General features: G+C 50.6%; 1 protein-coding gene across 2 annotated transcripts; it reads left to right on the top strand.

Moving 5' to 3' along the window:
* The first annotated feature begins 889 nt into the window (after positions 1 to 889).
* On the top strand, positions 890 to 11,912 carry GCAT (glycine C-acetyltransferase). Of its 2 annotated transcripts, XM_006025954.2 has the most exons (9): positions 890 to 1,133; positions 5,893 to 6,023; positions 7,381 to 7,482; positions 8,554 to 8,700; positions 9,050 to 9,204; positions 9,972 to 10,054; positions 10,284 to 10,455; positions 10,991 to 11,112; positions 11,531 to 11,912. In XM_006025954.2, exons 1-9 carry the CDS (start codon positions 935 to 937, stop codon positions 11,680 to 11,682), a joined length of 1,263 nt encoding a protein of 420 aa, XP_006026016.1. In that variant the 5' UTR covers positions 890 to 934; the 3' UTR covers positions 11,683 to 11,912. The 2 variants fall into 2 exon arrangements, with proteins under 2 accessions (XP_006026016.1, XP_025062658.1); XM_025206873.1 differs by lacking the exon at positions 7,381 to 7,482 and having other exon boundaries at positions 891 to 1,133.
* Positions 11,913 to 15,452: the final 3,540 nt, after the last annotated feature.

Raw genomic sequence — 15,452 nt, 5'->3', positions numbered from 1 at the left:
CTTCTTTCCTGCCGGCAAGCAGGGGGTCGGGCTGTGCGCTGCCCCCTGCCTGGCCCGCGGGGCAGGGGGGCACTGGGAGTAAGTGGGCGGGGAGCCAGCGGGAGCACGGGGCCCGCACCGGTGCCCTGGGGTCAGTGTCGGTGGGGCCCAGAGCAGGGTGACAGGAGCATGGGGTCCCGGCTTGCAGGGGCTCTATGGAGCCGGGCCAGCTCTCCCCTCCCTGCTGGCCCAGCCCGGCCCCACAGACCCCTGCCAGCCTCGCCCTGCTTTGGGCCCACTGGTGCTGGCCCTGGGACACTTGGGTTGGTCCCAAGGTGGTGACCAGGAGGCGGGGCCCCTGTCAAGGGGCGGGGCGGGGCCTGCCAAAACTGGGTAAGCGGCCCTCCGCCCGAAATAATTGCCCGCCCCTGGTATAGATTCGCTTTGAAATAAAGAACTGAGACTAAGCAACCAACTTCAGCCTCATCTGCCGCAAAATGCCCAGAAAGGCGCACGTCCACCTGGCTCTTGCCAGTCACGTGCAGGCCTTTCTGGCCCCCAAGGGTGCTAATAGTGCGCGGCACCCTTCAAAAGCATCTTGTGGCACCCTGGGGTGTCCCCTAGCCCGGGAGTCCCATAGATGTGGCTGAGGGCTCAGCTCTGCTGTGCCTGCCCCTGCCCTGCAGCAGGCTCGCTGCCCGGGCCTCCCCCGGGGCTGCCAAGCCGCATTGGTCCCCTCCTGCAGGCCCAGCAAGCAGCCTCCGCCCCGCTGCACCCGACCGCCCCCTCTCCTAACCTGGGGTGGTTTAAACCGCGTTGTTTCTGCCCCTTTAAATGAAAGCCGCTTCCAATTGGCACATCCGCAAGCAGCCTTGCGACTGTGATTGGCTGGTGCGGGCCACACCTCCGGCACCAGTGTCCGCCCCGCAGCGGCGCGTTGCATCTGCTCGGTGCAATGTGGTGCTGGCGGCTGCTGAGAGCCTGCCCGGCACCGGCGCCATGCGGCCCCGTCCGGCCGCACAGCGCCCTGGTCCGCATGATCCGCATCCTGGAGGGGGAACTGGAGAGCATCCGCGGGGCAGGCACCTGGAAGAGCGAGAGGATCATCACGTCCCCGCAGGGGCCCCACATCCACGTGGAAGGCAGCCGAGGAGGTGCGTGCTGGCAGGCTGTTGCATCAGAGATGGCTTTGCTCGGGGAGCTTCCCACAGTGGCAAGATGCCCAGGGCGGGCAGCAAAACCAGATCAGTGTGAGGATACGGTCCAGGCAGGTTGGGAGGGGATTGAAGCCCTGTAGTGGATGAAATCCATCTCGCATAAGAGCCAAGTTATGTACGTGGCTCAAAAGAGTCTTGCTCCCAGTCTCTGGACCCAGTAGACATCTGTGAGAGAGAGAGAGGGAAACACCCCTGGGCATGCCAGATCTGAAGAGTGAGCTGCCCACACGGATGTGCAGTTGATCCTGGGGATGATCCTGCCACAGGCAGAGGGCTGGACTAGATGGGCTCTGGAGGCCCCTTCCAGCCCTGCTTCTATGGTTTTACCAAGGGAAGTTTAGGTTAGATATTAGGAAAAAACATTCTCACTAGAAGGGTGGTGAAGCACTGGAACAGGTTACCTAGAGAGGTAGTGCAATGTCCATCCTTGGAGGTTTTTAAGGCCTGGCTCAATAAAGCCCTGGATGGACTGAGATAGTTGGGGCTGGTCCTGCTGTGAGTAGGAGGTTGGACTAGACGACCTCCTGAGGTCCCTTCCAGCCCTCATGTTCTACGATTCTAACAGCTGTTGTTGTGTATACTGAAAAAAAAACTCAGAAGAAAATACAGAGCTCACAATGCTTCTTCAGGAAACAGGCTTCCTCTTTCTAAACCACCATGTTTTCACAGTAAGAGGGAATTTGAGATTTCCCCATGACCCATAAGTTTCAGTACCAATGTTTACACACATGAAGAGATTACTGAACCACAGTTCATTTAACCCTTGATTGGGGGGGGGTGGGGGGGAGAGTTAAGGAAGACTTCAAACTGCTGCAGTAGTTAAAACAATACCTCAAGAACTCTAAACCAAAGAAGGCCAGGGGGTCTAATTTAACTGACTCTTTGCACTTTGGTTAGTGTTTTGTCTAAGCCAGTGGTTCGCAACCTTGAAAACCTGGGGTGGCTTGAAATCAAGGATGCCTTGGGGTGCCACACAATGTTAGCACTGTAAAATGCACACATGTGATTCACAAGATAAACCCAGAGATTTCAAATAGGAATCCACAGTGTTAAAAAACATTCTGACCTGTTGTGGTCTTTGAGTTCTTTGCAACAAAAGAATTGCTCTTATTTTTCTATAGTAAAAAAAAGCCAAGTGAAAACTAAGAGCTGGCATTTTCCAAGGGGTTGGTTGAGTCTGAAAAGGTTGAGAACAACTGGTCTAAGCAATTCAATTAAGACTAGTTTACTTCATGTTTTGTTTCTATCTAGTTTCTCTTTCAGGGTCTGTACAAGTATAGTGCAGCCAGATTAAAGTTGCCAGTACTCTATTTTTTTTAAAGTTTCTACTACTGAAGGAAAACAAAAACCACTTCTACGGGCCTCCAGTCTCATTTGTTCTTTGTTTGCTTAAGAAAGAAAGACATCTAATTCTGGGCCAAAATGTATATTCTTCTGTCCCTTTAACAGCCCCATAACAGGGGAGCATGTTGGGACTTGATGATGTTAATGCAAAGTAAACTTAAACTAGTTCAAAATACTACTTCCTACCATGCAGAGCAGAGCTCATGGAATCCCTGTTATGGAATTTCAAAATCCAGTACTGTAGATGCCTTATAAAAGATGAATAATTTTCTGCCCAATACAACGTTTGTAGTTATCAAGAAACAAGATTTGTGTGAATATTTTGAACCAACTATATAGTAGAAAGATGTGTTGGACAAGTTGTAGGGCATCAAATGTCCTTCCACAGCCCTGGGAAGGAAGCAGATGCAGCTACATACCTGCTCCAGTAAAAGGTATTGCCAAACAAATCTTGTTTTTTGCATATTTCTTGAACCATCATAGTTATGGTTTAGGAAATACAAGGCTGCTATGAGACTACTACATTTGTAGTCATATTGGATAAAAATCTAAAATCTGGCAAACAACTCATGCTTAAACAAGTAGTCACTGTAAAGGTTAGAAAGGAATTTGCTCCTTCATTTTGAGGTTTATTTTTGCTGACAGTGTAAAGCAGTAGGATTATTTCTGAGCGCTGGAGTGGAACTAAGATGAGTTCCTGGCTCTTGTGCAAACCTCTGCAAGTCACTTACTTTCACCATGCCTTACCATCTCATCTGTAAAATGGGAATAATAATACCATATTGTTCAAATTATAAATTGATCCTATATACAAGTGAATTTTCAGGTTCAATTTTAGGGAAAATAGCTTTTCTCCCTGAATTCATGCCAATAACTACAGTTAAAAACTTTACACTGCTCTTACTCATACAGAATCTTGCTGGAGAATATAATATCCAAGGGAAGCACTCCAGTAGCTAAATGTACTAAAATAGTCAAATAAAAACTGCACCAAAAAGATACGGATCTGTGTTGCATGCACAATGATATAGGTATACAAGTCAAGGCTGGCAGGGGCTGATTATGGGTAGACCCAGCATATAAGTGGAGTCAGGTGGGAGGTTTTAGGTGCATTTTGGAATGGTTGTGAAGAAGATAGGCTTATCAGAACAGTACTGTACTTTATTTTCCCCCCACCTTTTCTCTTGCTATATTTTTATTCCAGGGTTCAACACAATGAAGCCTCAGTCACTTCTGGGTCCACTAGCTGTTTGCTGTATTTACACATAACAAAGAACAGTAAAAGTGTACCAGACCAACCTTATGTACAGTATGAGTAGTAACCGTATTTTTGGATCAAATCCAATGAGCAAACGCAGAATGTCTAATCCCTTGAATATACATTTTATGTCCTTGTGTGCCAGCTACTTTCTCGCTCGAGTTGCTTAACCATATCACTCTGTGCCTATCTACATTTATATTAAAAGAAACAACACTTAACCCACACCTTTCTAGTGATAGCTTTTGACTTCATATTCAGACCTTGCCTTCCCAGAGAAACATCTATCTGCAGTAGTATAGGTAGACTGTGATACTACCATGCAAAAGAAAAATAAACAAACTGACTTTGAGAATCTGATTTCCATTTGCTCCCTGACATGGTTCAAACCACTGATGGATTGCAGCTCATTTTCCACCAATACAGTGGCTTTTGGAGTGCAGGCAGCCAAATCTATGCTAGGCCCTGCCAGCACTGATCTTCAAAGAGAACTAAGGAAGTCATGCTGAAAATGTGGGTCTTGCTATTCTGGTTTTTTATCATGTTTCCTGATCTTGCAAATGCTGATACTTTAATAGAGGGCTGTTGAAGCTCTAAATGGCTGGGGGCTGCACCAGTGGGGGACACGGGTCCCTGCACTGCATGCCACATGGATGCCCACCCTCCTGTTGCACCACATGCTCACACCCCACTGCAGCATGCGCCTGTGTAGATCTCCCCTGACCAGTGTAACATCCCCATGGGGATGCTTCCCTCTGCCTCCATTTGCTGCAGTACATGCCTGCATGGACACCCCCCCTCCCTCGTTCTGAGCATCCCACTCTGTCCTGTGCTGCACTACACCATCCCCTGGAGCCAGTGCAGAATACAGAAACCAGAGGAAGGGGAAGCCCTGGGACTCTGGCTACCCTTTCAGCCAGTGACAGAGGGAGTTGCAGCCAGGTGAGAACCCCTTAGAGGTTGCATGCAGCCCATAGACTGCCCGTTGGGCAGCTTTGCTTTAATCTAAGCATATTGGTGGTGTCATTGAGTCCAAAAGGACTACTCAAGTAAGACTGAGCATGTGCATAAGTGTTTTCAGCATCAAGGGACTCAGTTCAGCAAGTCAGTGTGATCAAGATCAATGTTTGGTAGTTCTCTAGTTCAGTAAACCTTTGCTCTAGCGTGCTAAGCACAGAAGATGGTTTAGAAAGAAATGGTTTTACCTTAACAACAATGACCAGCTATAATTATGGATTGCCTAAGTTCTTCAAGGCAAAAATAGTTTTAACACTGTGTGTGAACACACAGTACCTGGTATAATAGGACCTGTTCCTGGTTGGCTTATAACAGGGGTTTTCAACCCTTTTAGGCATTGTACCCCTGGCAGCCGGTCGACAAACCAGGAGTCCCCCGGCAGCCAGACAAGTGGCGGGGGGTCCCCCAGCAGCCAACTGGGGGGGAAGTGCTGAGTACCCCCTGAGGCCATCAGAAGTACCCCCAGGGGTATGCGTACCCCTGGCTGAAAATCCGGCTTAGAATTACTGTAATATGCACTTTAATGAATGGCAATTATTAATGTTGATTATCCATTCCTAACCCATTGTGGATGGGACCCCACTTTCTTTTGAGGCCTGGAGGGGGTGATAACTGTTCATGTTATCTTCTGAGATTGGTTCCTTATGCCAACACAATAGGGGAGAAACCAGGTTTCAAATTTTCATCAGAAAACAAACCCACTGTTTTAGCACAATTATCACATCTTTCAGTTAAAAACAATACCTGCATGGCTTGCTGTTAGGGTATTTCAGTTGACTTCTTGTGCTTTATCAAACAGTGGCTGCTGCTGGGGGCAAGATACAATAACTGGACCAGTAGTCTGATCTGGAGTTACTGTGTTTATACCCCATTGAGGGGAGAAGCTGAGGGATGTGCCTAAGCTATTACGGTGATGGTTTTGTTTGAAGCAATGGGACTCATGTACTTCTGCCTTGCAATAAACCCCTGGGGGCCTTACTGTAAATGTAGCAGAGGAGTTGTCTGAGATTTGCTTTATTGTCAGGCTGTCTCTGGGGATGTGTTGCTCACTCCTGCCTGTCCACCTCTTCCTTGCAGGAATCCTGAATTTTTGTGCCAATAACTACCTGGGCCTATCCAGCCATCCTGAGGTGATCCGTTCTGGACATGAGGCCCTAGAGAAGTTTGGAGCTGGCCTCAGCTCTGTCCGTTTCATCTGTGGCACTCAGGTATGGGCAAGGCCTGGGACCTGGGCCAGGTATGGTCATTGCCTTACCCTCAGGCTGAAACATAGTCAGCCTTTGTATGCCTGCCACAGAGCAATGCTGCTCCCAGGTGAAAGCAAAGACCTGTTGCTCATTTCCATAGTTAGGCTGGTCTTCCCAGGAACCAATCCTGCCTGGCTGGCTTTTCTGTCCTGGGAGTCCCTCTTTCTCTCCTCTTACTTCTCTTTTCCATTTCTCCTCCCCTCTGATCCATCTCCCCTAGCCCTCTTCTTGCTGAAACTGAACCCACCTTTCTTTCTTTCCTGTTTATCAGTTTAGCACTAACAGTGGGACCCAATTCAGTCTTGCTAGTCATCCGGCTTTTTTGATCTAGCATTCTCCATGCATTCAACCAAGACTTCTTGGCTGTTGCTTATGATGTTTGGGATTCCGAGGTAGTCTTTCATCCAAGTGGCAGGAAGGCCCAGGACAGCTTAGCTTCCAAGATCAGATGAAGTCATGTGCATATAGTTCATCATAGTTACCTCTGCACTGCCCTTGTTCCCATTTTCTCATAAATGACTAAGCTGCCTCTCCCCAGGGCCTTAATCCACACACACACACTGCTCGCCAATCCCAGAGCTGCCACAGAAAAGAAGCCTTCAGTTTTGCCTCTGTTGTCCCCTGTAGTAATCTACAGGCATCCCCAGCATGGACTACTTCTTCCTGGCCACACGTCTCTGTATGTGATCTACCTTCTCTGAGGTTCTTTGTGCTCCCCTGTCTATATCATGTGTCTACATGGACACCCCATATATGTTTATTGCCACACATGGCCACGCAGAAATGTCTCCTATACGCATTGGCTATTTAAAGGTTTGAAAACAAGCTTTTCCATTTTGAGTAAAGCCACTAAACCCCCAAATGACTTAGAAAGAAATTCTGAATTGACCAAAAAAAGCCAACACTTTCCCAGAAAATAAACTTTTCAAGGGACAGAACCACCATAATGGGAGGTAGCTTTATTGAAGCTATTCCAGTGTGTGTGGGCTGGGGTTCTGGCTGCTTTGTGTAGCACTTCTTGGCAAACAGAAAGCCACTCCAAGCAAGTTACTTGTTTGTGTCTCATTGCTACAGTCATGAATGTTTGGGGGAGCAAAAATGTTAAGTGTGTTTAAGTCCCATTAGTGAAAGAATTGTTAACATGGGTGATTTGGGGGTTTAGGGGAATGGGGAAAGGGAAAGGGAAGATATTTCTTTCTTTTACTTCTGGGGAAAAGAATACCCAATCCATACAGACTGTAAATGCTGGAAAGCAGAAACTGTCACTGTACCATGAGTGATATTACGAGCCTCTGGCTCTCTGGTCTGTCTTCTCTAGAGTATACACAAGAGCCTGGAGGAGAAGATCTCCCATTTCCACCAGAGAGAGGATGCCATCCTTTATGCCAGCTGCTTCGATGCCAACGCTGGTATCTTTGAGGTTCATAGTCCTTGAATTGTGCTTTGTGTATTGGGGAATGAGGGGGTGGGAAGGGCCATGTAATTGAAAAGTCACCCTTCCAAAGCGGCTGCTTCACCTCAAGCCTGATTGAAAGGGAGGAGAGGGATGAGGTAAAAGATAGGGGGCCCAGGGCTCTGTGTGCCAGTGGAGGTTGAGGCTGAGTGCGTCACAGGTGGCACTCTCAGATGCAGAAGGCAAGTAGCTGCCATGGAGCTGTCTGGTCAGCTTTCATATCCCCCTTCCAAATGGGGTTGTCCTCACAACTAGCCCTTGCTTTTGTGTGGGCCTCTTCGGTGGAACCTGCTGAGCTGTACCTCCAGTGGGACCAACCATCCTCAGCCACTTTCTGCCAGCCCCTACCTGAAGCTCTAGTGATCCCCTTGTTTTGTGAGAATTCAGAATGGATATGGTTCCTCAGGACTACAGGTCTAACTATAGCGGCTGAGCCCTCTGCTGTGGAATCAATTCTGCTGGCAGAAGGAGTTTTTTCTGTCTCAGGGCCAGGTCAGCTCCCCACATGGCAGAAACTCTTGTTGGTAGAACTTTGTAACACAGGCAAGGCCTGCAAAGGAAAGGAGAAGGCTCATGCATAGTGTGTGGGGGGCTTGCCAAGGCCTGTAGGTGGGGCTAGGCAGCCTGTCATGGGAGCACAATGACAGTGAGAACCCTCAAGAGGATGGGGTCAGGGAAATGGGGTTCAGCTTGAGCCTGGCCCTGATGGAAGAGGTCAGCACATCCTGGTGGGGTAGAGACATAGTTTGTGGAATGAATGGACAGCAGGGCCACTGATAGGAATGACAACACCACAAATACAGGGTGAGAGGGAGGCCAGGGAGAGGAAATAGAAACCTCAGTGTGGAAGTGAGATAAGGAGAGGCCCAGTGCCCTGACTTGTGGCTATCAGCAGAGACTGGATGCAGTCCAGGATGCAGAGACTTCTTTTGATTGGGTGGTGAGAGGCAGAATCATCTGGTGTGGTGACACCTACCCGCATGGCTGTTAGTGTTTCCAGTGTTGTCCACCCCAACCCCCTTGTTTTGGCATCCACAGGCACTGCTGACCCCAGAAGATGCTGTGCTCTCAGATGAGCTGAATCATGCCTCCATCATTGATGGGATCCGACTGTGTAAGGCCAATAAATACCGCTACAAACACATGGACATGCAGGACCTGGAGGCCAAGCTGCAGGATGCACAGGTACGGAGATGTGCTATGCTGGGAGTGCAGTCAGGCTGTGACTTGGGACAGGTTAGGAGCAATAGACACCTCTCCCTGAAGATGACCTGGCCTTTACCTCCTGGCCAGCACTTGAAGCAGCACTGCCAGCCTCTGGGGAGAATCCTGTGCGTGGCTGGTCAGAATATGAGTTCAAAGGCACGATGGAGAGAAAATAGTTGGAGGGGAAGGAGAAATACCTATTTTCAGTGAGAAGCAGGCTGAGGATTATCCCTTGTTGGTACTTCCATCCTCCTCCTCTCTCCAAACCCAACTGCTCAGGGTGTGTCTTTATCCACAATCTCTTGCAACCTGCCACACTCTTCCCTAGAAACATCGCCTGCGACTCATAGCCACTGATGGTGCCTTTTCTATGGATGGTGACATTGCCCCCTTGAAAGAGATCTGCCAGCTGGCCCAGAAATATCAGGCCCTTGTCTTCATTGACGAATGCCATGCTACTGGCTTCCTGGGGCCCAATGGACGGTAAGAAATTACTCCTTCCTCAGCCCCACATCTCAACTTCCAAATCCACATCATGTACAGATTTAAACAATGCTCTCTTTTGAGGGAGGGTGCTTGGAGTCACCAGTCTTTGAAAGGAGCCCCACCTCATATCTGACACTCACTTTCTATGCAGTGGTGGTGGCCCCCTCTTCTTCCAAGTGGCTGTGCACATACATGCTTCCTCTGAGGCATGTGTTGGCCCAGGGTAGTTGAGTGGAGACTCTTGTTAGCAGTGTTGTAGAAGGTCCCATGACTCTGCTCTGGTTTATCAAGTGGAAGCACCTTCCTGTGGGTGGAGGGGTTTAGTAATTCCTTTCTCCAGAGCAGCTTTTTGTTGGCCTTCCTCCACTTGAAGAGGGGAGGTTTGTTTTCAGACCTTTAAGGCTAGCTGGTTGCCCTCTGCTGGCATGTTCCCTGCTGCTTTAGACTGACCCTGGCCTGGGCACTATCCTCTGCTCCTGTGGTCTTGTGCATCAGACTGCCATGACCTGCACTCACTGCCAGCATCACTTCTTGAAGTACCATTGTTTCCAGCATGAAGCTTTCCATGCAGATGTGACTGGATGGCCGTGTCCAAGAGGTGAAACTGGCACTGGGTGCATTCCTTCTTCACTGGATCTGGGGAGTAGCACCTGCAGCTTGTTGGGAAGAAGAAGGTGCACCATGTTGGTACTGAGCTACAGCTGCCTTTACAGAAACATCTAGCACTGAGCAAGCTCTGACAGGGTGGCGGTCTCTCATTGCAGGGGTACTGACGAGCTCCTGGGCGTGATGGACCAAGTCACCATCGTCAACTCAACACTGGGCAAGGCGCTTGGAGGAGCAGCAGGTGCAGATGTTCCCCTTTCCAGAGTCTTCTGCTTAGACATGGCTCTGTAGTCAAGAGCTACCATAATCCCTACCAGTTTGCCCCCTCCCTCTAAACCAAGATAACTGCTGGATCTTGGTGTTTTCCAATCCCTCTGTGTTAATGGGATGGCCTTCCCCATGGGTCCTGCATGAGTATTCCCTCCCATGCTCCTAGTGACCATCTGTTTTCCTCTCTCTTCCCTCCTCAGGTGGGTACACCACTGGCCCCAAAGCCCTTATCGACCTGCTCCGCCAGCGTTCCCGCCCATACCTTTTCTCCAACAGCCTGCCTCCTGCTGTTGTGGGTTGTGCCTCCAAGGCTTTGGACCTGCTTATGGAGAGCAATGCTATTGCACAGTCTATGGCAGCCAAGACCAAACGGTGAGGGATGGGGTTAAGACTCTTTTCTCACAGAAGACCCAGCCAAGCTCCTTTTCTGTACGTCTTCCTAGCGTCCCCATCTCGCCCCCTTGCCCAGGAAGCCTGTTTTAAATAGGGAAGCCCCTGGCTGTTGCCCTGCCTTTGCCTATCACATCACAGCTGGGGTCCCTGGAGATGGCTCAGATGTCACAAATGGGCGATGTTGCTTAGCACTCCAGAGTGGCCATGTCTATACAAATGCTACAGCTTGGTCTGGATGTTCCAGGTGCCATAATTGCTCAAGTGGCAGGGAGACCCTGGCCAGAGTGCTTGAGGTGGGCAGAGGATGGGATGCGATCTCTTGGGAATCCTCCCTTCCACACACACACTGGAGTGAAGGGTGGGGGATGGGCTTTGATCTTGGACGTGGAAGAACCAGGTCCAGCCTGCACCACCTGGTTGCTGCAGCGATGGGGTGCAATAAGTGGTGGGAAAGGGGCCCCAAGAGCAGGGATGATGTGTTGTCCCTTCCCCCCCCTCTCCCCCACCGCAACAGATTCCGTAGCAAGATGACTGCAGCTGGATTCACCATCTCAGGGCAAGATCATCCCATCTGCCCCGTCATGCTGGGAGATGCGCGGCTCGCTTCAGTGATGGCCGACGACATGCTAGAGAGAGGTGAGCCCAGTGGGGCTGGCAGGCACTGAGTGGCGACTGATCCTTTCTTCCCTCCATATCTGCTAACCATGGGCAGTCCTCAGTATTTCCTCAGTGACTTCAGCAATGGGCAGCTTCCCTCCCCAGCCCCAGTCGTTTCTCTGCCCCTCTCTAACCTAACTGCACTCTGCCTTGCTATGGAGTGTTGCCAAAGATGCCCCCCACCACGTTCCCCCTACCATTGCACTGCTCTGGGACTGTGAGGGGAGCAATCTCACACAGATGTCTTTGCTGCTGTGGGATGAGTCTGCAATGTGTAGGTTGTGGGGAGGGAGGAAGATGGAGCTAAAATCTCTGTGACTCCCCTACCCCCCACACTCCTACCCTGTTCATCCCAAGCAATTTTCAGCCTGGCTCTTCACATGTTTCCTATCCCCAGGCATTTATGTCATTGGCTTCAGCTTCCCCGTGGTCCCCAAAGGGAAGGCACGCATTCGAGTGCAGATCTCAGCTGTCCACAGTGAAGACGACATCGACCGCTGTGTGGATGCCTTTACTGAGGTGGGGCACAAACACAGAGCACTGCCTTGAACTGCCAGCTCCCGCCTACCACCACCCTGCCCTTCTGGCCCATGGCCAAGGCAGTGCCTGCATTGGGAAAGAATCCATCACCACTGGAAGAGATCAAAATAATGACAAGAAAGAGACCCTGGCCTCTGGGAGGCCTTTGCCACCACAGAGTACACAAGCGATGGCTTAATGGAGTTTCCTTTCTTTGGGTTCTTCAAGTTCTAATGCACATTAAAGGGTTGGCCAAATTGCATCAGGCCCAGGACAGACCTCTCCTTCTTGCCCTTCAGTGCAGTGCCTGCGGGTTCTCCTTTCCTGCCTCCCTACTGCGGAGCGTAAAGGCAATAGTTGCTGGAACTCCCCCTGGAGACAGTCTGGAACAGGAGACAAAATGCCCTTAGCTTCTTGCAGCTCCCTGCCACAGGAAAGGTAGAGCTTGCAGGTGGCAATCACCATATTTGTAAAGGACTTGGTTCTCGCTTTTGTGGCCCCCTGTTAAGTGCCTCCAGCAACACAAAAGGGCTCTTACACCAGCAGGTCTGGCTGGTCAGTAATTTCCACCCCCTACTCCCCAAAGTGTGGAGGGTTTCCTGTGTCATGTGGAGCTGGAGTGACTGCTCAACACCAGAATCCCCAGCCCTTCTCTGTGTTGGCTTGGGAAGGAGGATAGGCATCTGGCTGGAGCATCATTGCTCTCCAGGCTCCTTGAAGGCCCCTCTCTCTCAGACTGATTGTGGAGCCAACACAGGGAGGGAGTCATGTTATTCTACGCCAGTGTTATTGGTGTCAGACCTGTGTGGTATATGCCAAAAACTTCCACATGAATGCCTGTGCCACATTGTACAACCTTCTGCAGCCTGCCTGTCTTGCAGCAATGTTTCCCATTCACCTGCTCTAGGAGGGAGACCAAATGCTCAGGAATTAAAACAGCCTTGTACCTTGTGCCTTCAACAAGTCAAAGCAAGGTCTCAGTAAAATAAGTTGGACTAAAGCTGTGATTCTCAGCTGGGATGACATGACACCCTGAAGGAGCCTTGAGATCCTTTTAAGGGTGTTGCAGGCTGCCTTGCATTATTAGCACTGTTAAGAGTATAAACGTGATTCCTAAGACAAACCCAGAGCTTTCAAAGAGGATCTACAGTGTCCAACACATTCTGCCCTGCTGTGGGCTTTTTGAGTTCTTTGCAACAGAAGGATTGCTCTAGGATTTTTCTGTGGCCAAAAAATGAGTGAAAGTTGAGCTAGTATTTCCCAAGGGGTGCCTTGAGTAGAAAAAGGTTGAGAACCACAGGACTAAGGAGAGAGCCTTCAGGTTAGGATGGCCAGCCAGTAGAGGGCACCAGTTCTATACATGTGTGTTCATATCCATAGAGGATGGCTGAGCAGCGAGGAGTGTCCAAGCTAGGATGAGGGTGGATGTATCTCTGGGGGCTGAGGAGATGGTTTCAACTGATGACAGACCCCCATCATATTGATCTGTTACATTCATATGTATACAGCCATAGTGAGCCTGGGCCTTTGGGCTCTGTGCCCCTTTTCGAGCCACTGATGTTTCAGTAAATCCTAGATGCAACTGCGGGGAAGCAAGAGGGGGAAGGACTTTTTTTTTTTTTTTTTGCATTGTCTCTGTTCATGAGAAACCTGCCTGTGTGTGTGCATGCGTGCACGTGTGTGTGTGTGTGTGTGTGTGCGCGCGTGCATGTATGCATGCTGTACCAGGAACTGATTCTGCATGGTGGGACAGCTCAGATATTAGCTGGCTCTTCCTCTGCATCCCTGGGCACCAGGTGTTACTGTCTCTCTTAATGAGTGAAGGGCAGGTTCTGCAATAATGAAGCCCTGGCCTACTCTGCTTGCAAGAATAGCACCCTCACCTAGAATTGTCCCCTACAGCAAATGGAGTCACAGACTGAGCTGAGGGCAGGCACTGTGCGCTCCAGACACCCTGCCTCACACAGGATTGAGGCAGCGTGGGAGACAGAGAGCTGGGAAGTTTCTCCAGGCAGTTTTTTGTCAATGGGTGGGGTTTGAAAGGCAGTTGAATGAATTTGCCAAAGTGCCTCACTGGTATACAAGTGCCAGGGATAGATAGGCAGCACTGGCCCAGTTTGTCTCTGCTAGAAGAGCTAGGAGAAAGCGATCAGGTCTCAGAGCCTCGGGTGAGAAAGTCTCCTAGCCTTTGCCTTTGATGCACTCCTCTTCACCTTTAGTCACTGGTTCTTCTCCACAGGTTTGTCCTTGATTTGCAGTTCTCCTCCCTAGCTATTCCAGCCCAGGACAACCCTCGACCAGGCACACAGCTCTGCTGTGCTGATTCAGCCCCTTTGCAGTACTGCCCAGGCAGAGGCAGGGGTTGAGGCCAGTGCTGCTGGCTGCATGGGAGATGAGGAACAGAAGGTGAAAAGAGGAAGAAAGCCCTGAGGTGGGACTCCTGGGAAGGACAGAGGCAGTGCCTGCTGGCTGCCAACAGTGCCATTGGGCAAACTCCCTTAGTAACAAGACCCCTGTGCCTCCTCTCCAGCTGCCAAACCCCTTCCCAACCGATCCCATATGCTTCACCTCAAAACTCCCTGCTGCTCAGCTGCCAGGGAAGAGGGTTCTGACCTCTCTCCTGGCTGCCCACACCATCACTCCCCACCCCTGCTGCTAAGGCCTTGCTCTGCCTTGCCTTCTGTCTGCTACCCTCTGTCTCCCTCCGCTGCCTCCCTGATTGCAGCTGACAGTTTGAGACCCAGGCCTACAGCCAATGGGGAGGTCTGGGCACATTGAGGTCAGCTTGAAATAAGGCCCATGAATAATGCAGTCACTACTGATTGCAGGATTCATGTTTATGTTGCATTTGCAGCAAACCCCCAGTTTGCTGGGGATGTATCACATGGCTGCAGGCAATGCAGTTTTCCTGCAGCCTCCACCCTGCAGGACTAGAAATTGGACAGCTCAGGAGAATACCTGGGCCTAGGCCAATGTACCCTGCTAGTCTAGTCCCGGCTCTACTGAGGCACTTCTGTGTGGCATGACATACCCCTCCCGTGCTGTGCTCCAAGACTTCCCCACAGCTCAGCCCATGCACTTCTGTCCTGCACTGCAGCCCATTCCACCACTCCAGTCCTACCTCATGCCATAAATCCCCTGTGCACCTCAGCCCTGAAGCAGAACCTGCACAAGTCCCGACATCATGCACACACGCATGCAGCACGCTGCTCCAGTCCTGGTTCCCCCATGGCCTCTCCAAAGCACCTAAATTCTCCCTCTGCTGATACAGCCCAATCAGTTCCTCTCAAGCCCATTGCTGCACCAGTGCATGTCAATCCTAACCTACAGCTCTGCCTCTATTTCCAGCATGCACAGCTCTGCCAGTCTCTCTCAGCACCCTCTGCTCTTCCAGTGCTGGGGTTCCTGAGAGCGGAGACAGACAGACAGACACCTGTACCTCATTCAGTATGGGTTTGATGCTCCTGCCTCTTGAGCTCAGGGCACTATCTTCGCCACGACAAGAGCTGTGCCTGGCTCTCTCGTATCCCACTGATCCCACTCTGCCCATGGAGAGCAGACCAACCCTGCACTCGAGGGTTCACACAAGAGAGGCAGGAGGAACCGCAGGGTTTGATGCTGTGGCAGGCCCAGGCACAGGGCTGCACTGAATTGGTTTGTTTGGGCTGTGTCAGGATACTGAGCCGACCCCCATCCCAAGTCCTTCACAGCAGATAAACCAGTGGGAACAACAGGCTCACACAAGGACTCCCTGGGTAAACAACGCATTGTGGCCTCCAAGACTGGGGCCTTCCCCTCTC

This window comes from Alligator sinensis, unplaced genomic scaffold, assembly GCF_000455745.1.
Source record: "Alligator sinensis unplaced genomic scaffold, ASM45574v1 scaffold215_3, whole genome shotgun sequence".
NCBI lineage: Eukaryota > Metazoa > Chordata > Crocodylia > Alligatoridae > Alligator > Alligator sinensis.
This window is presented reverse-complemented; position numbering and strand designations above follow the sequence as displayed.

Bases quoted from the DNA above. Each gene is read 5' to 3' on its own strand.
- GCAT (XM_006025954.2), top strand. From the start codon at position 935: ATGTGGTGCTGGCGGCTGCTGAGAGCCTGCCCGGCACCGGCGCCATGC. The intron at 9,205-9,971 runs GTAAGAAATTAC...CTCTCATTGCAG, and splicing joins TTCCTGGGGCCCAATGGACG to GGGTACTGACGAGCTCCTGG. The intron at 11,113-11,530 runs GTGAGCCCAGTG...TCCTATCCCCAG, and splicing joins CGACGACATGCTAGAGAGAG to GCATTTATGTCATTGGCTTC.